The sequence below is a fragment of the Zosterops lateralis genome, assembly GCF_965231275.1.
Source record: "Zosterops lateralis genome assembly, chromosome: 9".
Classification (NCBI taxonomy): Eukaryota; Metazoa; Chordata; class Aves; order Passeriformes; family Zosteropidae; genus Zosterops; species Zosterops lateralis.
In genome coordinates, this window is record NC_139769.1 from 10,939,696 (window position 1) to 10,964,771 (window position 25,076).

Below are 25,076 nucleotides of genomic sequence, written 5' to 3' on the forward strand. Positions count from 1 at the left end.
ATGCAAATAGATTCAATTTCCATTCTGTAATTGTTTCGATTTTACAACAAATTGCAAGAAATTCTTCCTGGCAAAAAGATGCAAAAGAAATGAAGCCAAAGTACAGCGATCCGACTGATCCTTTTGTAACTAACCAAACATAAACAAGGATTAAACATAGCTAACTTCTGTTTACTATTCCAATGACAAAAATCACTTTTAGATGGATGTTTACAAAAAGGGCATATTGGTTCAGGCCTTTCGAGATCTAGCTCTCTGCAGAAATCATTTGTAACAGTCAAATGTTTACCATTTACAGCATTTCAAACAGGGTAACCCCAGGAACTGGAATGCAGCTGGCAGATGGTGAAAGAAATTAAGCTCATGACATGGTTCAGTAAACAGCAAATTATGATATGCTAGAAGTGCTTGCCACCCCAGGACAACTGCTGCACTCAGGAACTTTTTAGGTGTGCTACTTTTGGCTGGGATAGACTTCATTTTTTTCATAGAAACTTGTATTGGGCTGTATTTTGGATTTGTGCTGAGTACAGTGTTGACACCACAAGGACATTTCAGTTCACGGTAAAACACAACACCAGGGCTGCAGTGAAATGTTCCTAAACTTCCTCGACTTCCCTCAGCACAAAGCCAGCCAGCAAAACTTAACTGGCCAGGTTACTCTGAAACTGAAACTCACTGTGCAAGCAACTCTTCCTCGGCTCTTCTGTCTGTCCTCTTCACCAGGAGCTGCTTCTCCTGTGCACCCTGGCAGCACTCTCCAGGCAAATAACTACATGCCACATGATTAGGAGTCTGGGATAGAGGCACAGGGGATTTGCATAGAACTAGAATGGAAATTGGAGATGGTATTTTCATTTAACCTACTTAAAAACAAAGGGAAATGAAACCGAATATATCTAGTGTCACTTGGATATGACTGTATGCTCTGGCTTACAAGGGAGTGAAAAAAAGACCGCTTGTAAAGCGTTAAAGAACCAGTTGCAATTAACTGGTTTTGCAGTTCTGGAAATCGAAATGGAATGCCCCCAGTTGGAAAGCCCCAGAAGAAGGGACTGACTAAAGGTACTTTGTACTTGAGTTACCTTTCTCTCCCAAACAATCAATATACTTCTCCCTGCCCCTTGAAGACCTTGTTTTCCACTGCTTTTCCTTATCTTCCTGTTGGGTGTAAGCTGCCGGAAAACAGACTGAAGGCATCCTTTGGTGAACAGACAACTAGCGACAAACACAGTTACCATCACCTTTCCCAACACAGCTGCAATGCAGAGCATACAAGGAGTGTCACAGAAGGACATCACAGACTTCTGCATTCCTGCCACCAGCTTGTGGGTACGTTCTCACACGCTGGCATCCTTCCTACTTATATTTCATATCATCTCCCTATTTAAAATGTTCTGTAATTCTCAACATTACCACTGAATAATATATTTATTAATTTGTTAGTGCCACTAACTGTCCCTGAGGCTTTTCTTGAGAATGTGTGTCAGCTTATTGATTCTAGCCTTCCCCCTCCCTGCACTGCTTTCCTCCTCTGCCAAGCAGGAACATACTTCTGTGCTGCTTCAGGTCATAATTGGAAAAAAGATAGAAATGTTCAATATGACTCATACATAATTCAGCTTATCAGCTACCCAGGAGAAATGAGAAGAGAAGGTATACGCATGTCTATTTCTTCTACTATCAACAGGAGAAATAATTTCCAGTTACACAAAGTATACGTAGTTTGGTCACAACAGGATCTGCAGTTAAAAGGGAAAAAATGAGAGACATGGAAGCAAAGAATAAAAGGGCAGTAGGGAACCAAACTGCTAAAAGAGATTCACTTATGTGAGAATTCCTGATTCCCTTGGAAGACTGGACTCATGCTTCTCTCTTAATATTCAGAATTAAATAAGTTGGCAATTAGAAAGGATAACCTGCTTCTGATCTGTAAAACATGGCAGAAATCTAAATAAAATAAAGCTCCAGCTTAGTTAGCTACAAAGACATCTAATAACAGCCTGTTAAATCCTAACTGTGACTTCTGGATTTAATGTTAAGGCCTATGTTCTAAAGGCAAATTGTGAAGTAGCATTAAAACTTATTGTTATAAAGGATTTTTAATGTAAAAATCAATACATGCTGTGTATTTAGCAGCATGTAACCATGAGGACGTCTGTGATAAGCTTTGTCATGCACCAGGGACTACTGCATTAGTCAAATTCTTGAAAGGAAGTGCAAAATGTCTGTATCATTCAAACTGCCATCTGAGACCAATTACAGAAATTATTTTAACCCCAAAAGCAGAGGGAAAAATCCAATCTTAGTTGACAGCCTTGAGAGTATCAAGGGTTCCACATGAAATGTGTCATTTTCAAATACCTCTACAAAATTAATGTTAGAAAAGTGACGGCATAACAGAGAACTTGGGCACTTATCACTATTTTTTGGAAGCCACTGAGAGTAAACAACCACAACTAGGGCAGTAGCTAATTTGCTAAAGTGTAAACAATGAAATATTAACAGTAATTTAAAAAAAAATCATATTCACAAAATGCAAAAACATCATAATCTCTATCAGACAATGCAGAAAATTAGATAACATGACTGAAAAATTACAGAGCTGTCTGTAGAAAATACTCAGAAAAGGGAAATGTGAAACATTTTTTCTTAAATACAAATACATCACAACAGAATCCATCTTCTTTGTCAGTTAAGCCAACATAAAAGGCACATGCAGCTCTTCATCCTCACAGCCAAGCTCACAACTCTATATGCATGTGCACATACAAATTGTTAGGCAGCAAATGTTTCTTAATTTTGCCCATTACAAGAGTGCCCAGCAAGGGGTCGATACTCTTCAGTTTGAGTGGAAAACACAGCCTCCCCAGCCTGCAGATCGTTTTTGACCTTATGGGATCATGTTCAACTATCATTACTCCCAATTAAACAAATTTTCCAAACAGAAAAGCACGCTTGGTGCTTGACTGCTACTGACTTTTGCTTCTGCAGCTCTTAAATTGTGTGCCTGCTTGTCTTTTCCTGTCTGTGGTGTTTCCTAACGTTCCCTATTTATGTGGTGGTCTGCAAGTTTTACCTCATCAGGAAATCAGCAGGAGCACCATGAAGCTAAGAAATACTGTTGTGCTCCTTGATGCAAGGCATGTCTCTGTGGGCCTTTGAACACTTAACACAGAGCAAATAAATTATTAGCGTGTGTGTGCACATGCATACATATCCAAAATACATAAAGGCAACTACAACCAAAGGAAACAGGAATGTGCATGGAAGAGTGGTATTCAAGCATTCCAGTATCACAAAAATCCAGTTGCAGGAAGCATTTAAATGCAGATCTGCACATAAACTGCTGAAAGAGCTCCACTGAGCTTTATGCACTCACATACACTGCTGCAAAGTCAAGAAGTAACAGGAAAAAAAAAAGATTTTTGTCCCCCAATAATTTTCAAGTCTATAGCACTTGTTATCCTATTCTTAATAATACTATTACTGGAGAGCAAGCCGATCTTTAAGATGCCCCACCTCCAGAAACAAGATACACAATCACATCAGGTATTGAATGATTTCTATGATTCTCATCACCACGGTGCCTGAGCACATTACAGTTGTTTAATGTATTCTTTGTCACAGAGCAGAAAGGAAAATATGATTACCTCTATGCTATAAATGAGGATGGGAGAACAAGGAACAACAGGCAACTTGTCATGTGTGGCTGGCACACTCGCCACTGGGATAACCACTCTCCTCTGATTTAAAATCCTACAACAGTAAACACTTTCCAGTCTAGTTTTTTCATTACTTAGAAGTTCCTGCATCAATCTATAAACAACAAGAAATTTGGCTAAGCTTTTTCCTGCTTGTAAGGGGTAAAAATGCAAGGGGTAAAAATCCATTCAGCCAAATGCCCCGGATTTGTAACACCCCAGTACATTTACAAAATCCTATATAAAAACAAATGATATAACACATAGATGTGCTGGAAAATCCCCATCTCTCCTTAAAAGCAGAAAATAATTCTGACGATTTCATATTAAAAAACTCAAGGGTTCACAAGCCTGTTTATATCTAATAAACTGTTTTTCAATGAACATTTAGCAGAAACAACATAGCAAACAAAATAAAACCTGTTTGTACAGCAGACAAGGAGGAAAATCTATTCTTTAACAGAAGAGATAGAATTAAAAGTTGTGAGTACAGTGAAAAATAAACACAACTAAAATTCACATCAATTTAAAAACCAGAAGAGTAACCTGAACAATCTATGTGCTGGTTTAATCCAGAAGGTGCAGCAACATAGATTAAGTTTCTGATTGTCAGATACAACACTTGGATACCCTGAAGATGGATATTATATGAAAGCAAACAGATGAGAAAAGTATACAAATGTCTCTGTAGATAGCCCTCCAAGACAGAAATGACACCTCTCAATCAGACAACAAAACCACTCTAAAGACAGTTCAGAATCTGCAATCCTTCCATGACTGTCTCAAAAATATGATGTTCTATTATAGGAGAAATTATAGCAACTACTGCAGGGAAAACACAGCTTTACCAAATCAAGCTAGAACATCACCACGCCATTTAAATGCAGCACATCAACATGTAGCTGCCAAAGCCACGTCTCCTGCCACTTAAGGCGTGCAAAAATTTCTTCCTTACCTTCTAACACTGTTAACTTGGCACTGGTGTTTATCTCCCCCACACTGTTGGTGGCTGTGCACTCATAGATCGCTTCATCTCGATGGACACGCAGGGGCTGTATCCGCAGGACTGATCCTGAGCCATCATCAAACTCAATAACCTTTGAAAATGAAAAGAAAGCACTTCATTACTGGTATCTTCTGCAACAAACACTGAAAGTCAAAACAATCTAGGGGCTGAAGAACAAAAACCAAACCAAAACAAGCCCTGTAAGCTCTAAATTACCATGCAGTAAGTTAAGTGCTCCAAATCTGGTAGCACAAAAATTTCAGTGTCAAGAAGGTATTTGTCCTCTGAGGAGGCCAGAACAAATGAAGATCCAATGAGGTTCTTTATGGATCAATTAAGGTTGACAAATTATCAACCTGGTAATAAAGATGTGAATCTGATGATTTAAAACATCTGAGTCATATTTGCACTAATGATTTTACTAATCATTGTAACAATTTAGTGCCAACTTTCACCTTGATGGAAGAGGAGAATGATATACTCCTGTGGGATTGCCAGGGCAACAGTAACAAAACTTGAATAAGACCTGGAGCACCTACAGCGCATGCTAACTCCAGCAGAGTGAGGGGTTTTAATGGCCCTCAGTACTGGGTACTTTGCAACTCTGGTATAATCAACAATGATGTAATTACACTTCCTTCCCCAGCATAATAAATTAAGTCTTTAATAAATCATTGCCTTTCCATCCATCCTGCTAAGCTGCAAAATGCATTACTCTGACTTATACATGGAAGAAAAAGGTATTTATTAGTTTGTAGCTGGATCACTATTTCGTAACAGCAAGATTGTGAAGGCACAGCCTCAAGCCACTATTAATGCCAAACTCATCCTTCTCCTATTACAGAACACAGCAAAAGCTGGAAATATTACCTGATTTACAGATAGTGACAGCATGAGGGAAAGGCAGATGCCACCCACTCCTGTCCCTTGGGAACTGAAGGGGAGATGAAGAGACTTAAGGGATCCTTCATTCCAGACACAGATGTCAACCTAGGACTGCTACCCCAATGCAAAACTTTCACCCTGTTTTCAAGGGCCTGCTTAGGAGCACTTCCCACAGCATAAAGATCAAAAGAGAGAGAGCAGGAAGGAGGAAAACAATGCACCACAAGACTCTGCAGTGACAGGAGAAATACAAAGAAATCAAAAGGTAACCAAGACCACTAAAACATCTGTTATTCCTCACACTTCCTCATGCTGGAAGGAACAACCCTTCCCTTTCAAGAAGAAAACCCTAATACAGTCAGGTAAAGAAAGAGAAATATGAATATCACCATAATACACTTTAAAGAATTAATTTTTTAAAAATACTAAATTTAAAATTAAACATGAAACTGTGACACTATACTAAATCTTTACAGAGGACAGAGCTACTGCAAAAATTTTAAAACAAGACAAACTCAGCTACAGAGATTAATTCACTTCAGTGATAAGGACTAAAAAGCTAAGAGATGAAACAGCAGAAAAGCTCCTTTAGCCTCACTGTCCTTTGAACAAACACTGTGTGATAGGAACAGAGCTACAACTACTAAGGGCCAGACAGACACTGAGACCAATCTGTTGTTAATTTGCTAACGAGGGATACCTCTTCTGTGTCACAACTTATCATGTGTACATCAAATTTGGTTTTTCCTCCATTTAAACTTGCATCTGAATTTTCCCTAATTAAGACTAATAATGAAGTAAAATTAATCATTACTTAGGAAAAAAAAAATCACTATCTCCTGACACAAGCTGTGCATCCAAACTGACGTGAACAAAGGTATGAAATTGCTCATATAAATGTATATAATATGGCATGGTCTTCTGGTCAGCTACAAGAAGCACCAAATTCACTATAAAGGTTGTATCTACTTCCAAATTAGAATGTTTAAATAGTTAGTATACAACAAAACCTTTAGCAGGGAAAATAACAATGTAAAACAAGATTAAAATTGATTACTTTAATCAAGGTTTTCTGCTCACATACGAAATCATGATTAAAATTGGTAACTTGAATCAATCCATTCTGGGCAGCAAAGTCATCTTGTGCTCCAGTCAGGAAAGCAGAAACATCAAAGACAGGGGATTAGAGGAAAGGCAGCAGAATTGTAGAAGGGTCACATTTGCAAGGGCAGTTTTAGAGAAGGGAGCCCAACACCAAAACAGGAAAGCAGAGAAAAAGGTGGAGAAAGTCAGTGAAAATATATTTGCTATGTAAAATATAAATTAAATTGGATCCCTTTTCAAAGATGTTTCTGATACCTGCTCTTCTCCCTTCCTTTCTCTCTTTAGCTTACAGGGATGTCAATTAACTCTTCACCATTCCCCTTCCAAGTACCTTAGTGGGAGGGATGGCAGTAGCCATCACTTACAAGGATTTCCAATAGTGTTTTGGCATCTCACTTTTGAATTCCACTGGGGATTGTAGGTCAAAGAGGTGCCTTATAAATTCTGATAATGAAAACAGAAAAATACTGCTAGATCTAACTCTTATCAGCCATCCAATTCTTTGTAAGCCCCAGTCTCCCATCTGAAGGAGGATGTCCTGTTGGTGTGTTTCCAGCATCATGCTCAAAGGACACCACCTGCTCTACAGATTGCATTGCTGCAGGGAGGGAAACTTGCTTTACACTAAAGCTTTACACTCTGTATTACAGTGATGAAGAGATACCCAGGGTTGCAGTGATGATTATTGTGCAATTAAGACCTGTGAGGATTAGACTGATTACCAAATTTTTGGGTTTGGGCTTTTATTTTTTTTTTCTCTTTTGGTAATTACCTCAAACCGCTGAGAACTGACTTTCTTCCCCTTCTTCATCCACGTGATACGAGGTTTGGGCTCTCCTGTTGCCTGACACACAAAAGAAGCCACTCCTCCAGAAATCCCAATCTGATCTTCAGGAGCCTTCATAAACGTTGGCTTGCCTGGAAAAATAACCAAATCACTCCCATGAGGACATAACATCAGATAAGCATGGAATATGTCATGTTAATCTAAATTATAGGACAACTTGTGCTCTTACTACAAATCCAAGTTGAATGGCCTCAGCCACACAAATTCAGTGCAGACTGCAACACAACAAGGACAGTTTTGCTTGAGTACTTTTTTCTCCTAAAATGAATAAAGTCCATCTGGCTTGCCTATAAATGAGGGCAATAGAAGGCTCCCCCCTGCCCCTCTAGGCATTCATTCACATATATGACAATTTAGAACCATTTTTACGGTTTATTTTTTAATAAATGGATTTTTGCAGATTGATACCATGGTCATAGCACTGGAAATTACAGTACACCTGACACACCAAACCCATGAAATGCACCATACCTTGACGTTAGTTTTACTAAAAGCTGTTAACACATCCATAAAAATTAACAGATACGGTTTTAAGTATACAAATAACTTTTAGTTTCATTTTAAATGTGGACTGACATAAAAATCCTACAGTTTAAGTATCTGGAAACCTGCAGAGGTTAGCCTATGCTTGTTAAGGAACTAATCACTAGAAGTGAAAGTCAGCAAAGAAACCAAAGTGGCATCATTCAGGCATGAAAGACTCAGCAAAAATTGAAAAAAAAAAAAAAAAAAGATCATAAATCACTTAAATAATCAATTAAAAATCTCATGAAAATACAGCTGTGTCTTCAAGATTTACACAACATTCAGATGGATAAAACTATGCAATCAAGGTTGAATAGTTGTATTTTTCTTCTGTACTTGCTGTATGGGAAAATTTTACACTATATGATCTGAGAATCATCTTGAAACACTGCTTTGTCCTCGTGAGAAGCATTTGATGATCCTATATTCCAATAAAGCCCTAAAACATTTAACTTCACGGGGAGAGTTAACAGAGTCCACTCATGATGCCATTCCATGCACTAGTCACACTATGGCCATGTTTCAAATACAATTCTGATCAACCACCTCAAAGATGAACCTGACCTATGAACAGGTCAGAGACAGCTGCTGGCATGTAGAAAGCAGCCTGAGTAAAAGAAGAAATCTGTTCAACCCCAAGACAACAAGACAATGACCCCAGCAGAACTGCTGGTGGTTTCACACCTTCACATTCTAGACATATCCACGAGTGTGTTCCTGAAGGAGAGGGGCAAGACATCTGTCAGCCCTGGTGCTTTGAACTCTAAACAAACTGAGGGCTGAATTTCCCTCATCTAGGAAGGATACAAATTCAGCGATCCCAAAAGAAAACAGCCTTTAAATGCATTTTTCTAACGTTTGAGAGATTTAAATTCTATGGGTGCAGTTGCAGTTCCAGCTGAGCCAGGCAGGCAGTGGCAGCTACTGAAGAGGGCAGAGACAGTGCTCTGCTCCTCCCTCCCTCACCGCCTCCAGACACTGGCACCTGAACCCCTACAAGGAATTCCAGGGACATCAAAACCTCCGTGGAACAGATTTGGTCTCCTAATCTGGCAGAAAGATGCTTTTTTCCTCTTTTCCAAGCAAGGCATGGAAAGCAGTGGGTCAGGGCAGGATCAGGCTGAGCTCAGGACACAGCACCTCTCTCTCAGCAACTGTGGTGCACAATTTCACCCCTAAACTGCAGTCTTTGGAGACTTGGCTGAAACTGTGGCATGTCCTCAACCCTAGTTCCACCTTCTGGTTTAGCCCACACTAACTGCTTATGCTGAACCCTAGTCCTGGCAGCGTAGCATGGTGTGACAACACACACACAGCCACCCAATCAAGTGAACTACTCCCTCTCTGCTTTTGACAAAGCCCAGAGACCAGGCTCTGCCTTGCTCCAGTACATGTGTCCTAGGCCAGGGAGGCTGGTCAAAGGTCCAGGATGCTTGGTTTTCTCACATGGCACCACTGCCTGTGAGGGGTGTTGGGGTGTGCTGCAAGATGGTCTTTGTGAAGAGAGGACAGGGCTGCCCTGTGCTGGACACAGCAGTCCCACCATGGCCCCACAGCACAGCACAGCCAGGCTTGTCATGGCAATGCCTCTGTGTTAACAGGCTAAGAAAGGGCCTAACTCCTCATAGATGTGAGGAATGAGGTAAAAAGTGTGAGAAGCAGCCCTGTGAGCAACCAGTCAGAGGGTGCTTGTGCAGGTATTGCCCTGCAGCCCCATGGAGACACTGCAGTGATGCAGGTATTCCCTGGCAGCCCACAGCCAGGTCTGCAGCTGGCTGAGTTCACCACTGGTTTCAGAGTGAGGGGACAAGGCCAGACCAGTCATCATCACCTGGAGACCCAACCAGCAGCTGAGGCCACACATGGTGATCAGCCACTGTGGAGGCAGCAGGAGGGCAGAACTATTCAAAAACTGCAACATCCGATGCCCAACATGGGCTGTGCTGGGGAGCCACCAAGCACTCATGTGGGGACATGCCAATCTGGAGGTCACAGCTGAGACACCACAATGCAGAACTGGACCTCTGCTGCTCCTGTTTGCTCAGCCCGATTTCAAAAGGCCTCGGCAGACGGTGGATCCACCAAGGTCAGCACTGCCTGAGCAGAAATGGACACACGTGCTCTGTCCTCAACAAGCTTCTGTGAAGGAGTATCACAGACCTGGCCTCACCACAGAAATTACTCACAGAAGTGTACTGAATTTTGCTGTCCTTGGTGAAGGGAGCCCCGGAACTGTGCTCAAAACCCAGGAAATGCCTTTTAAGACAGGATGGCTGCTGTCTAAAGGCTTTGGCACATTGTCCTGACATGAACAGCAAGCAATTATTAAGTCTGCTTGCTTAACTGATGATGATTCCACATATTTACTCATCTATAATCATGTCTATTTCTACTTAGTTTGTATTTACATATATCTCTGTTTATTCACCTCTCATCTATTCCAGAGAAATGTTAATTTACCATTCAGGCTGCTAGTGATGGCATTGTGATTGACTGTTTTGCTATGCAGTGTGCTGAGCTGATGTCTTGTATTGCACTTCAGCAGCTGATTTGGTTTTCTGATTTTCTGTTATTTACTCTGTGATCTTAGTAAAATAGTGTAATTTTTTTTTCAAATGGCAAATACAGCAGAATCCAAAAACTTTTGTCCTTGAAGAATACAATGCAATTAGTTCTCTGACTTATATACTTATTCCCCAGCACATACACTGAGGACTGACTTTACTTTTGTAAGTTTAAAAAAAATCAATACCATTAAATCCAGAACAAAAGGAAACTGAACGTTCACCTGCAGTAAAACCTAAAAACCCTGCTGCCTTGATTTTACATTGTTGCAATGAATCTTTTTCCCCTGCACATTTAATTGAGCGACACTGATTTCTGGAAAACATCTAAATCCTCCGAGACTGGTCAAAGAAGTACACCTGTATATAAACCAAATTCTCAATCTAAGAAAGGGTATTTCTACAAAGACATTTTAAACATTTCTATGCCCTGAAGTTTTGAAATGGAAGGAAAGTACTAATTAAGCAAACCTATAATCCTGAGTCCTGGCCCCAGGACAATAGAGTCGAGCATGAGCATACATATTTTTATACTCCTTGGTAACTGTTACAGCAAATCCCAAAACTTATCTCAGTGAGAGCTAACACAAGTGCAACAGAGCATCTACTAAACTCTTGGTGTCTGTGAAAAATGCATGTTAAGTGGACTAGACAACCTCCACATCTCCCCTCCAACCAACATCTCTATAACTCTACTGCCCAGAGGGAGCTCCCATGAGACTATCACAAGTTATCTGCAAGGGGCAACACTGGGTATAGGGCCAGATCGTGGTACTGTCTTTTTTAGCTCATTTTGAACATTTTAACCCCTAGGGTAGCCCTAGAAACACAGTAAAAAAATAAGGATGTACTGAAAATACAGAAGTAATCTACGTGTTGTCTTTTCTCTCTCCTTAAATTCAAAATGACCAGAGTGTCCATAGAAGATTATGCATGTAGGAAGATTTAATTTAACTGTATGTTGCTCAAACATGCTACATATAAATACAAGGAAGTGAAGTGACTTTTGCAGTGAAAACCTGTCCTTTCCCTGATAACCTATGGATCAAAGCTGAAAAACTACTGTTGAAAGCTTAAGGGGTGGGGGAAAAGGAGCAAGAACTATTGTATTTCAAAGACAAATCTCTGAAATACCAGCCCGAGAGAACCTCCTGAGTAAGTCTTGGATGACAGCAGGGAGAGGTGCCGGATGGCTGGGTGCCCATCACACCCACCTCCACTTACTCCATCACATGGAGTAACAACTCCAGACTGGCATAGTTCCCCTAAGTCCAAACTACTCCAGTCTTTCTCTCCCTAGCCTCTCTTCTCGGTGACAGATCCCTGGAGCACATTCAGGCTGAGCCCTCTGAACTAATTCTTGCTCCTCATTTCAAAACCACGATCCTATTACTGCAGGAGTAGAAGTCACTGCTCTCATTTCTATTCACTCATAAGCTTCAGGCAGGAGAATGGGAAAACTTTCACCTTCTTGGCTGAAATTTTCCCTGTTTGGTCTTTGTTCAAAACGAAATTATTCTGGAAAGCTTATGGGAACAACACAGTTCTGAGGAGGAAGACTGTAAAAAATAGAGTATTTGTTTCTCTTGTAAGAAACTGGCTTCATCTTATTTGGCTTGGGGCAGAAAAATAACAACTCGCTCAGACACGCTCTCCATTGAGAAATTAAAATAAAACCAAAAAGCAACATTTCAGAAGAAAAGGACTTTTCTTTTACATTTGGTAGTGTTAAAAAAGCCACTTGCCGAGCAAGCACAGATTTGTGGATAATCCTATAAAGTGAATCCCAAAGAGAGCCCCATGGCATGCACGAGATGCTTGCAGAGATTTCGGCACACACTGCTCTACTGAACTATCCTGGAAAAATAGCACAAAACTCATGCAGTGTCCTGAGCTGGGCATGTTACACATTCAAAACAAAAGCTCCTCTGAATTATGTTTTAAAAGGTCAGCAAGAACATGCAAAAAAAGCCAGAGACAGTCAGGTATGCTCTAACCAATATGGCTGTTGTCTGCCCTTCCCTGCAAAACACAGTGTGACGGGTTTGGGAGGAGAGACTGAAGCCCTCAAAGACAGAACCTCAGGTTTCCTGGAGAGCCACTGACACCTGTCCTGCAGGGCACCTCAGAGCCAGGCACAGCCACGAAGATGCCTCTCTCACCTGTATGTTATATATAAAATGACTGTTGCTCCCTGCTATTCTGGAAAATTCGTTGTGAAATGATTCTTATAAACAAGAAAACCACCTCAGCACTGTTTTAAAATCTGCCCTACTGAACATCTGTAGCAGAACAGTAAAATTTCAGTTCCCTTTTCCACGTTTTCCTTTCTTTTCCAGGTGTCACTTCATTGCATGTGCTGTTTTTAGGCTCTGCAGCTTGTTAGTGAACCCAAAGGACTTTCCCAGGGAGAAAAGTATCTCTTGTCAGATTTCCTTCAAGGCTGAGGACAGAGGTGTAGCCTCTCCCTAACTTGGCAAGGTGTCTTTCATATGAACCATGGTCTTTGAGGAGTGACACACGATCTGCATTACCTGACTTGAATACTAGCCAGATCCTTGAAAAATAATGCTGGGTCCTGGGTGTTTAGCACAGATGCTTGCATTTTGATAAGCATTAAGCACACAATTGTCACATGAAGTATGTCTCCTTGCAATTCTGTAAGAGCCAAAAATTTTAAGTGGCTGAAACCTAATATATGCCAATATAAATATACATAATGTACCTAAATGTTAACTTGTTTTATTTCAAAGACTTGTTGTATTTATTTATTTTTAAGATAATTTTCTTAAAATAAATGGGAAAATTAACTGGAATCCTGATGCGTTTTCAGTATTTAGCACCCACATCAAATATTCCTCATCCAAACATTTTAATTCAAGAACTGGCAATATAATGTTCCTTCTGTTCTTGTGGACGCCATTTTTCCAAAGGGTCACACACAGGTTTGAGGAAAAAATGTATTATTGAACACGTCTGCAATTAAATGTTCTATGAACACCCACCTGCTGTGAGAGATTTTAAAGGAAAAGATCTCTGTCCTCATGGTACAAGTTCTCACTACTCTAAATAGACAGGCAGCCAAAAATAAGACTTGTGTTGTAGGAACGGGAAGCTTATATTTTTATCCAAAAGCTTTTACAACTTGAGCTAAATTAAGATTGGAAGTAGACTCCTCTGTGAACAAAAAAATTACAGTTGCAATACAAGATGAACTGGATAAGGACATACAATAGGCATGGGCAATCTTATTTAGGTGCCTGGGCTAAATGAATAGTAAGAAATTATTGACACCAGAATGAACAGATCACAATGAAATCAGTTCCTGAGCCTGGGAATTGTGAAATACAGGTTTAAATCCCTTCCTTTAACCTTCCCTGTCACAAACACAAAGGCACAACTGTGCCTCACCTTCCTCTGTAAAACTAACCTGCTGTTCTCACATGGCTGCTGTCAGGACAAATATGCGAAAAATGATGATGTGGCTCAGTTATAACACTGGGAAGAAACCAACAATGACACAGACTTTCTCATGTTCATGACTGACTTTGAAGTGGAAATAAAGTGGTCTAGAAGACAGAGGTGGCCCATGCTTTTATGTACAACTAAAGTATTTCTCGGTTTCCTTTGTGATCCTGGATGATGGATATCTGCACGAGTGGATGCCCACTGGCAAGATAGTCTGAGAAAGCTAATCTGTGATTCTTTTCCTAAGCATCCACTGCAGGGCAGGGGACAAGTCAGGGGGCTCTCCAGCTACCCTTATGTTTAGTATCCTTATGCTGTCTTTGCAATATACCCACCATTGTCTAAATGTAGTTCTTGCCCCTCTGTGATGAGCAGGAAGACTGTTCAGCAAAAACCATTTTTTTAAACTTGCACATTTTATTCTTGGATAATTTATACGTAGGAGGAGCCTGTTTGAGCCTTGTAATAACATTTCTTTAAGAATAGCTTAGTAAAGCCTCTGTGGGTCTCAGTGAGCACAACACTAATTCACTCCTTATTTCTCTTTTGGTTTTATTTCACTAAGATGATAGCATTTTGTAAATGAAACTTTTGCCCTTTATTGTTTGGTGCAAAGTACTTATTAAATAAATGCAAATGTATGTGGTGGGATGTTGCATGCTTAGATACTTACACGATTTTCATTTTATCCAGGGTATGGATCATAACCCTTTCTCCCATTCACTCAAAAAACCCCACTTAACAGCACCCCAATCACAGAAAATGACACTCCAAATTCAACATATTCCTCAGATCAATCTGAATTACAGGTTACCTCATGCTACCTGCATATTTCCTCCTTTTTTTTTATTATCTTATTTTATTATGTTTTAATGCTTAAGAGATTCCCAATAGCTAGGACAAATGATTCTGCTATTTCAATCCAATTTTAGTGGTTGGGTTTTCCAACTTCAAGTGTGAATGTCCATGATAATCAAATATACAAACATTATCTCAGAGCAAGTTGCATTTCTCCTCGCCGCCTTCTCCTGACTTCCATGAAGTTACTCAGAGATAACTTTTGAGTTTGTACAAAATGAAATCAAATAAAGTGAATGATTAATATCCACAATTCCAAGAAGTAGATCTTTTAACATGTTCAGTGACCTCTGTAACTTTCAGTAAAACAATTACATTACAAAAATAACAAAAGCAGTCATTCAGCAGAAGCTGTTATTCTCCCTAACCACCACCAGGAAACACACTGAACTAAGATTCAAGGCATTCATTTCAGCAGGCAAGACCCACTGTGCTTTGTTTATCTGGAGTAAGCTTAACTAAAGAAGAATGCAAGGGTACATGTAAGGTTAAGCATATACTTTTATCAGCTTTTGTAATGACTTAAGCTCAGAAATTCTGACAATCTTCAACTCCTGCTTCTTCACCATCTTGGCAAAGAGGCTCTTTCCTGAGCATAAGCCTAATCTAAAGGCAAAGCCTTTGACAGGGCTGAGGTGTCTCTGCAGACACACGGCAGAAACTTCCACACCCAGACAGGCATTTTCAAGCCCTCTTTTCCCTTTTGCCAACACAGGATTTATACTCACAAGTTTAAGGCAAAAATCAAGTATTTTAAAATTTCTTCTTGAAGAAACATCTTAAAACCTCCTGTGTCCTGTACTGTCCTGGTACTTCTAGTTCCAGTCTGGACAGTTACACATAAATCAACACTTCACCAGCAGAAGGTGATGTTAAATGCTGATGTTTGGATAAACCTGCTTATTCCACAGCAATATGGGTTAAAAGCCATTAGCTCACTCAAATGTTAAGGCCACGATTACTGGATATTAATAAACTACAGCAACAGCCTGTCATCATAGTATTGCACTTGAGTAAATTTCTAATTCTGTCTCTTTATGAATCATGGAAATAGTTGACAAAGTTTAAACACCTAAAATTAACTGACGATACTGAACCAGAATTGTCTCAGACAGCCATCACACGAGGATGCTGTGCAAGGCACATTCTGGGTGCTGATTTATTTGTGGAGTTTTATGCAGACAACTTAGACCTTAACGCAGTGGGGAGGTGGTTTTTCTCCATATCACATCTGCAGGGGGCCTACAGATTTTGCACACAGGGTGGCAAATTTTCTCCGTTATTTTTCCAGGCTGTTGTAATTGCAATGTCTTTCTCAAAGCGCCTGCCTGGCTATCAGTGTGAGCTGCCTTACATCTTAGTAAGAAAATCCCTAACTCTGGCTAATCCCTGGGCTTTGACTGACTCTGGTCCATGGGAAGGGGCTGGGGGGGCAGTAAATCCATACCTCCACTATGACATCATTCTTACTTGATTCCAATAGCTGAAATAACATGTAACCAAAAAAAGAAAAATATTCCAAGAACCATAAAGCAGTCCTGCATACAACTGAAGAATACTGATTAAAAACAAAGCAGAAAAACAGCCCAGTAAAACATCCCTCTAGAACCTGAGGTTGCCTTCATTTTCCATCTTCTGCTTTTACGTTTCCCTAGAGCACTCACAGCTTGTGTGTGCAGCCTGTTACGTATTTTGGGGAAAAGCCAGAACTATATATGGGTTCAGCTTTAACTTCCCAGCATTTATGCTAAGCATTACACAGAGTAGAAAAACAAAGCAGGGCAGAGAAGCGCTGCTCTAACTGCAGACCTTCCAGCAGCCTCACAAAATGGTTTTCTGCTTTAATTTAAAACTGAAACCTGAAGTCAAATTTCCACCTGGTAATAGCTTAAAGGCACTTCCAATTAACTTGGTAATACACACTTTCTGAGTTAATAAATTTTTCAGCCTCTGTGTTTAATACAATTAAGCATTTGGGCCTTTGGCCTTAGACCTTATTCAGCTTGAGAAAGGATTGTAGGGAGACAGTCTCCAATTATCACCATTTACATAACATTCACTTAAGGGCTTTCAAATGCATACATACAGAACATCCATTTAATAATACACAAAATTCAGAACCTGAATTCAGGCTGCCTCTCTCTTGCACACAATATGTACAGGGGACAAGAGAATAAAATCCCGATACAAGGGACTCTAAAATCAAGTCATCACCACACTGTCTAATGCAGCACAGAACAGCTGTGCCTGCTCCTAGCAACTTACTTTTCCTTGCATATCTGCATTTTGTTATTTGCAAATTTCTTCAAAACTTCAAAGTTAATAAAGCATATTGCATAGTGTAAAGAACCCACTAAGATATGCAGAACCAGGAAACAGACAAAACTGAAATCTTGTGCTTGAAAAAACATGAAAATTAATTTTGCCAGCATGCCTACCACATTAAACATAAACTTCTTTTTTTTTTCCACACAAAAGGATTAAAAGGTTTTAATCCTTTTTTGCAAGCAGCTAGTTCTCAATTCAGCAGTTTGAAAGGCTTTGCCAAGTTCAGGTTTTTCCTCTGCTTTAAAGAATTAAAAGCAAGTACAAACCTTATTTTGTAAACAGATATCATAGTAGAATGATTCTAACAGAACTGGGAGGCAGAATAAGTGACCTCTTCAGAATATTCGTTACTAAAGTAAAGGCATTCTGGGCTCCCAGGAAAGGACCTGCATTTCATTTTAATGCCACTGTATGTTGCTCTGTCCTCCTCCTATAGTAATGAACCAAATTCCTGCCTCATCTACTTGTATAGAGGAAGACTTCCTGCTTAATGATAGCAAGTGTATGCTGGCACTTCTGTAATACAGTAATTTTTTTTCTATTTTTGTCAACTGTTTTATCATGCAGTGGCTGTAGTACAGTCTGCAGAAAACCAAGAAATATAATTTTCATATTTAAGTGTTTACTAGAGCACAGAGGTAGGTGCCCAAGCAAAATACTCTCAAGTGGAGGAAATAAAAAGAAGTAGATCACAGAATGTTCTGAGTTGGGGAAGGGATCCACAAGGGTAAATGAATGGCCTGCACAGGGATTAAACCAGAACCCTGGTGTTATCAGCACCATGCTCTAACAACTAAGCTAATCCCAGCATCTCAGTCATTTTGACTCACTCTTTCCTGAAATGTCCTGAAAAACATGTCTGTTTCTCCATTAAAAGGCTTCCTCCAAGTCAAACTCCTTGGAAGCTTGGATAGAGATTCAAAAGTGAAGGTTAGAACACTTCTGGGAGACACCATTGAGCATTTTTACCCAGTAATGACATATTTTCACAAAGTATGGCTAAATGAAGGTACAGAGCCTCACACAACTGAAAGCCCTTTGAGCAGAGTTTTGATGTCAGGGCTACCACCTGCATCTGGCAGCCAGACTGTGCTGACAGGGGGCTGCTGAGCAATTCCAACCCTCCACATCAGAAAAACAAGAACTACACAGAGTGTCACAGCCAAGCTGCACAGTGCCTGGGGGCTGCAGGGAGACAGAGATGTGATAAAGCCAGGAAAACTCCAGAAGCCTGTCCAGGAACGACTCCTGAATTATCTCAAAATGGCTCTATATGTATGTGGAAAACCTCTAATTCCATATAACCTGATGCATGTCCAAACCCCACAGTAAAGAGAACCAGTGACAGACACCAGAGATTTAAGAGTTTTACAGCTGCCATGACCCAGCTCTGCCCTGTGCACAGAGCAGGGCAGGTGCTTCATCCCAGGAGGTGCCAGTTCCCCCCATCACCTAGGGCTTTCTGGTTCAGAAAGGACTGAGTTCTAGAAAAGCATCAAAATTAATCACCTTCATGTTTGCTGCATTCTTGATTTAATTTTTCTAGCATCCATTCCTTGCTGTGTTATGAATTTAACAGATAAAACAAAAACCTCTTTAATAACTTTTCTCTGTGCAGAGAATCAGCTCAATGTCTACTTCTTAACTGAGTTTCTTAAATCTCCAGTTACCAGGCATGGTTCCAGATTTTATTTTTCTGTGGCCTTTTAGTTGTACCAAACATTTACATGATTTCACCCGATTATGCACAGAGTTGCAAGAAATGCAGAAAGCCAAAGTCCACATGGAGAAGTTACCATTTGCCACGCTGTAAAAAGTTGCTGTGGCCACCAGGTTTATCCTGAAGCCCAGCAGATCATGTAATGGGACCACAGGGTGCTGAGTTTGAACTACCAGAGCTGGCTGAGGATGTGTGTACAGGTTGGAGGGTGCACTGCAGAGGAAAGGCTGCACACAGGACGTGTGGGAGCCACCCCAGCGGGTGGCACTGGGGCTGCTGGGGAACCCAGTTATGCCACAGGCTCCACAGCAGCGCACGGCTCAGCAGGGACTCATCTGTCTAGAGGAGAAAAATCTTCCATGTCATGAATTATCTCTTTTTCAACACCTCTGACAATATCTGTATCTCTGGGAAAAGGGAAAACCAGTTAACATCACCACTGCAGTAGGTATCTTGGCAAGGCAGCGCATATATTGCATCAAGGCAGGGGTATTTCAGACAGCGTAATTTATTCTCACCAAGCCAGAACACTGCCTGCTACCCAGAAACAAACTTCCCTAGTTAAAAACACCAAAAGTATAATCCTCCTTTGTTTTGGAGTACATGTTCCTTGCTCACCATGGAGTCCTCCCACAAGTCACAGACCTCACTGTGACACCAACTCCTCCAGTACCAATTCCTAGGACACTAGCAGACCAAAATCCAACAAAGTGGGGGCAGGAAGTTCCAGCATATGACTAAACTCAGAGAAACTGGCACTCCTGATATGACCTTTCAGGCTCGATATCCTTCAGCAACTGCCTTCTCTGAGAGAGCATTACTGTTCCAATTGTACTCAGAGCCATGAGCCGTGTCAGCCTGAAGAGTAACGTTTACCAAGAAGGAGCTCAGTACAAAGACTGGAATGTGTATGAACAATGAAGAGCAACCAGTAGCACCTGCCATTTTTTGGCTTGTATTCTCTCATGCACTGTAACTCCTTTTTTATTTTTTTAGCCATAACCTACTTGCAGATAGTATTCCATTTTCCCTCAACCCAGACCTCCAGCATCTTCCACATTTCTCCTCGTGTCAGCAGTAGCTCCCAGTTTCGTGCATGATTCTCATGATCACGGAAGGCTGCCAGGCATTGTGAGGGGTTGACTCCTTCCCATACAGTCATGAGGGTAAATACATTGGGGAGAACCAGAACTGGGAATATCAGCTCTCACACTGACTTCTGCAGCCTGGAAAGATGTTTGTGCATCTCATGTTTGGGGATGAACACATGGAAGGTTGCACATGCCATGAGAGCCAGAAGACAAGTATGCTGCTTACAGAGATTTGCCATATTTGTATTTGCCAGAAGTGTATTTGCCTACACCACTTAATTTCATTCTCACAGCCGGCCAAAACTATCACGTGGTACAAACTTAGGGGGATACACACGGATATCAAACCTGCAAGGTGGTTCAGCTTGGTTTTAAGCTTTTTGTGGAGACTACAGAGGATATACTTAGAAAACAAATCTGTCTCCTAGAGTGCTGTGTCTAAGTCTCCCTCACCCATCACTGTTTTGTTGACTGAGTCCCAAGGTTCCTGGCTTTACACTCAATTTGCTGAACTAAAATCCAGACCAGCAAAGAGTATGACAAGCTACCTCAGAGCAAGTCCACTGCACCTCTCAGGCTTTATATGCAAGAGAAAGAAGGCACTGTTTCATCTTGGGGATATGACATCCCAGTAGGTTTTGTGAAGGGCATATACTAGGGTAAAACACAAATCTCTGTGTGAATCTGAGGCTTGAAAGAACGTCAGCCTTTCTTACCTACTGCAAGTCAGCACATTGCTAAACCATAATGCAGCTGAGAAAGAACAGGATGAGACGAAAGAGCCTGTCCAATTATGCCTGCCTCAAGTGAATTTTATTAGTTGCTGAGGTCTATTAACAGTGAAGATGGCATACCTTCATATAGGCAAATGGATCTTGCTTACGAATCACCCATGCAGGAATAATCCCCTGCCTATCACCAATCGTTGATTTTCATGTTGTGTTTTAAAGTCTGACTTGAAGGTAGGTGCCTGCCAACTCCGCTTGTGTTCTCCAAGAATAAATGTTTATCAAAGGGGGGCTCCCCATTTGCTGAGCTGGAATTAGTTACACCAACAGGGTATCAAATGGGTTGTTGCCTGTCACTGTTATCAAAGAGGAATTTGAAATACAAACACTAAGCAGCAGCAACTGAGCACTGAAGCTTGTCAGAGCAACTGTGACATGGGACAGCCAAAATGGACAGACACAGAGAGCTGGAAGAGGCTCTCTCAAGTACAGTCCTGTCCCATGGCCCCCCCAGGGCTGCAGTGCACAACCTCTTCTGTAAAGGGATCATACACCAGCTTAAAATAGGTTTGAGTTTCAGTCACACTTCTCACTGGAAACCTGTTCCAAAATTATGGCCATGGAAACATTGTGGGAAACAGACTGGTTTTTAAAGTCATTTGTTGTCACTCATAATCACTTGTTTGTGTACTAAACACAATCCTTTAGCTGAAAAAGGTTATGTTCCATCTCTGTGCCTTTTCTCTCCTTCCTCCAAAACGTACCTCAGATCCATTTTTACGCCCTTCTTAAAAGAGTAAAATGTTTCTGTCTCACATAACCCTTGAGAATCCACAAACTAAAGATCTCATTTTAAAAAAAGAACTAAACAACAAAAGTAAAAGAGGAAAAGATAATGTGTGTTGATTCTTGCAGAATTCTTTGAATTTGCTTCATACTTTCTTCTGTTAGAATCCATAATACCTTATTGCCATCATCTTATTAAAAACACACATTTGGTCTTTGGCATCTCGAGATCACCATTCATCATCTTACCACCACCTTTTTTTCCTCACTCCCTCTTTTGTTCTTTTGTTTTTAAATTAACTTATGCAGCTAGATGTCACTTTTGTTAATTGTTCTCTACAACTTAAACTGAACCACAAACCCTTTCAGTCTTAGTTTAATTTGTAAGATCACATTTACAACGTCCTCATGAAATACCATTTCAAGCTTCAAGAAAACTTGCAGTTTTGCTGATCATGTGCAAGAAGTGTTTGTTAACAAGACTACTTAGAAACCTACCCTTGCACTTCCATATTCAAATACGTGTCCAGATCTCCATTTTCACCATGGTTATGGAACAAAAAAATTTATTCATGACTCGCCAGCAGCCTCAAAGGCATGGTTACTGTGCAAATTCAAAACTATGCTGTCGAGTCATACAGAACATGTAATTTAGCATTGTTAGAGTATAATATCAGATAATTAAATGCGAGCTAAAGGTAGAAAAACAGATGAACAGTAATCTCGGAGAATAAGGCCACCAGCACAAGAGCAGCTGCCCACATTCTCTGTGCTTAGACCATAAAACCAAGGCTGACAACACGATTTGCAAAATGCAGAAATCACCCAACAGCACCAGTCATAAACTGAGATGCACATTTCCTTCAGTCAAGCATTTTACCACTGTTACTAGTGATAAAACTGGCACATGAATTAAAGGCTTGAGAAAGGATGATGACAGTATGGAAATTAATCACACATTAATTTAAAACTTCTGACTGTCTTGTTGTGAAGTCATCACACTGCCACATCCCAGAGAGAAGTGACACACCAGTCCACCACCCTAAGGAAAGACAGTCTCCTATTCCAGGCATCTTAAAATCTGTTCGGTGTTTTCATTGAGTTGCACCAAATCATATTTGGATGGCAGTGTTTCCACTTCTGTTTTGCTAATTTGGCGCTCCACCTATGAACAACTGAACTTCATGAAATTACACAGAGCAATATTAGTGCTGTTCATCCTGTATTGACAGGCATCCATGTATGTAATTCATGCAGAGTAGTTTCTGACTATATCCACATTGCACATAATGCCATTAGGCACTGATGGGCTGGCTTGCAACCAAGTCCACCCTCGTGGAATCCCTTCTGGATAGCAGAACAGCTCACTGGCTAGGAAACTTAGGGCAGGACAGTAGTTCTTTAACACAGACCTTGGAACTCCAGAAAAACTCAGGAGGTGCCCCTGAAGGCACCAGGAAGGTGTCTCCTTCCTGGATGCAAAGATTTGGTGTCTTTCTTTTCCTTTTTGGAATAATGATTCTTGAATAGATCCGTCAGAACGCTGCCTGCTAAAATTAAAACAGCTTAAATTGAATGCAGGACTGTCACACATTGTCAAGTGTGCTACAGAAAGGAAGGAGGACAGAAACAGCTCCATCGCTGCTTCACTGCTGCCCAAGTGTGAGTTTGCAGTTGCACAGGAAGGAGAAACCTGAATTTAGGACTTGACAAATAGGATTAAGGAGAAATGTATATTCTTTTTGCACCACTTCTCTCTTCCAATTCTTTGCTCATCATTTTATTGAGGAATCAGATCTCAACTGTTTGGGACATCTGCTCTGTAATTCCTCTTTCAGAATTCTGAAGTTTCCTTAAAACCCAGGTTTGTTGCCATTTTGGTAAGATTTAAAGAGACTGAATGGAATAAAATGACTCAAGAGTACTGCAAACCTTTTGTGTTTCATTGTGTTATCATTTTTTCTTTAACATTTAGAAGATCATTCCATTTATTAAAAAAACAAGGAAAAACCCTGCATTAGGAGTTCTTAAAGGGCTGTTATCTGGAGGTGTTTGTACAATGGAGGAAGCCATAGCAAAGCAGTAGTAGTCCACACACTTTCTAGAACTTGCTTTTTTCTAACCTTCTACTAACTTTCTATATAAAATCACAGAAAACGTTATTATTAACACCTTAGCCAGTGTATCTTAAGTAAATAGTAGATGCTTGCAGTTGGATTTTCAAGTTTTTAGTATCGGAATTTAAGAGGAGGCAAGTGGTTTTGTTGCTATCATCTTTTATTAACTTTTGGGGACAAACAGCCAAGACCATGCAGCTGAGATAAAAGTTCTCTGAAAAGGAAAGACATTCACTGCTCAAAGAGCAGCTCAGCTCTTGCCATTCACCACCAAGAATTCAGAGTGTGCTGTGCTTGCCAAAAGGGACAATCTGAACCTTAATGTCCAGTGCTATAGGCCAGGCTGAAAAACAGAGCAAACATTGAAACAAACTTGACTGTATTTCCTTTCACTAAGCAAGTGACAGCTTCCTAAAATATTCCTGTCCTAGTGACTTGAGAAAACTGTGTGGTTTTAGATACCTTCTGACTGGTGCACCTGCAAAGAGTGGAAAAATATGCAGCACAAATAAAAGTTGGATCAGATATAACTGTCTTCATGGAGCCTGGAACCACTTCTACAACAATATAGGTGAGAAAGGGGAGAAAATGTGAACTATTTTCTTCCATTCCTTACAGAAAAGACTCCATTCAATCATAAAACCATAGCTGGGAAGGGACCTCAAGAGGTCTCCAGGTATAACCTGCTGCTTGAAGTGGATCCCTCACCAACACTAGGTCATTTGAGCAGTGGTGATGTCCAGCTGAACCTCGGGAAGCTCTGAGGAATGAGAACAGACCACCTTGTTAAACAGCCTCCTCTGGTCTGCTCTGCCCTCCAACAGCAAAAGAGTATTTCAATTATTAATAGTGAACTTCAATACAATCTCCTCTGTCTCTCCACCTCATCTCTGCTAAACTCATCTATTATGACAGCTATTGAGCAACTGGATGACTAAAGATGGCAGACACTCTGACTGCATGCATTCATCAGAGCCCACGTTTAAATAAACAAACCCACTATTTTCAAACATGGCTAATCACCACATCAATAGACTTATTAATTGGATTCCTTGACATGGTTGGATGCATGTTGCAGCAGCAGGGACTGGCTTCGACAAACACTGAGCTCTACTCCATCTGTATGTCTCAAAGATAAAAGAAAAATTGGAGTGCAATCAAATGCAGTGGATTAAATAACGAAAGAAATTAAACAAAATGGACATTGAATTTGTTTCATGGTATACATTCTGCACACAAACACACACACCCTGCCACAGTTTTGAGCGTGTCAAGAGCTTATGATTCATACAACAATTTAGTTTGGAAGGGACTTTTGGAGGTCATAATTTCCAAACATCCACTT

General features: G+C 40.5%; 1 protein-coding gene across 6 annotated transcripts in view; it reads right to left on the reverse strand.

Moving 5' to 3' along the window:
* Positions 1 to 25,076, reverse strand: part of PTPRF (protein tyrosine phosphatase receptor type F) — a 376,812-nt gene that overhangs the window by 187,115 nt on the left and 164,621 nt on the right. For all 6 annotated transcript variants that reach the window (XM_083868101.1, XM_083868100.1, XM_083868096.1 and 3 more), the window contains exons 4-5: positions 7,472 to 7,617; positions 4,660 to 4,801 (exon numbers count right to left, since the gene is read on the reverse strand). In XM_083868101.1, the coding sequence (XP_083724227.1) occupies positions 4,660 to 4,801; positions 7,472 to 7,617 (288 nt within the window). The remainder of the gene's footprint in view (positions 1 to 4,659; positions 4,802 to 7,471; positions 7,618 to 25,076) is intronic.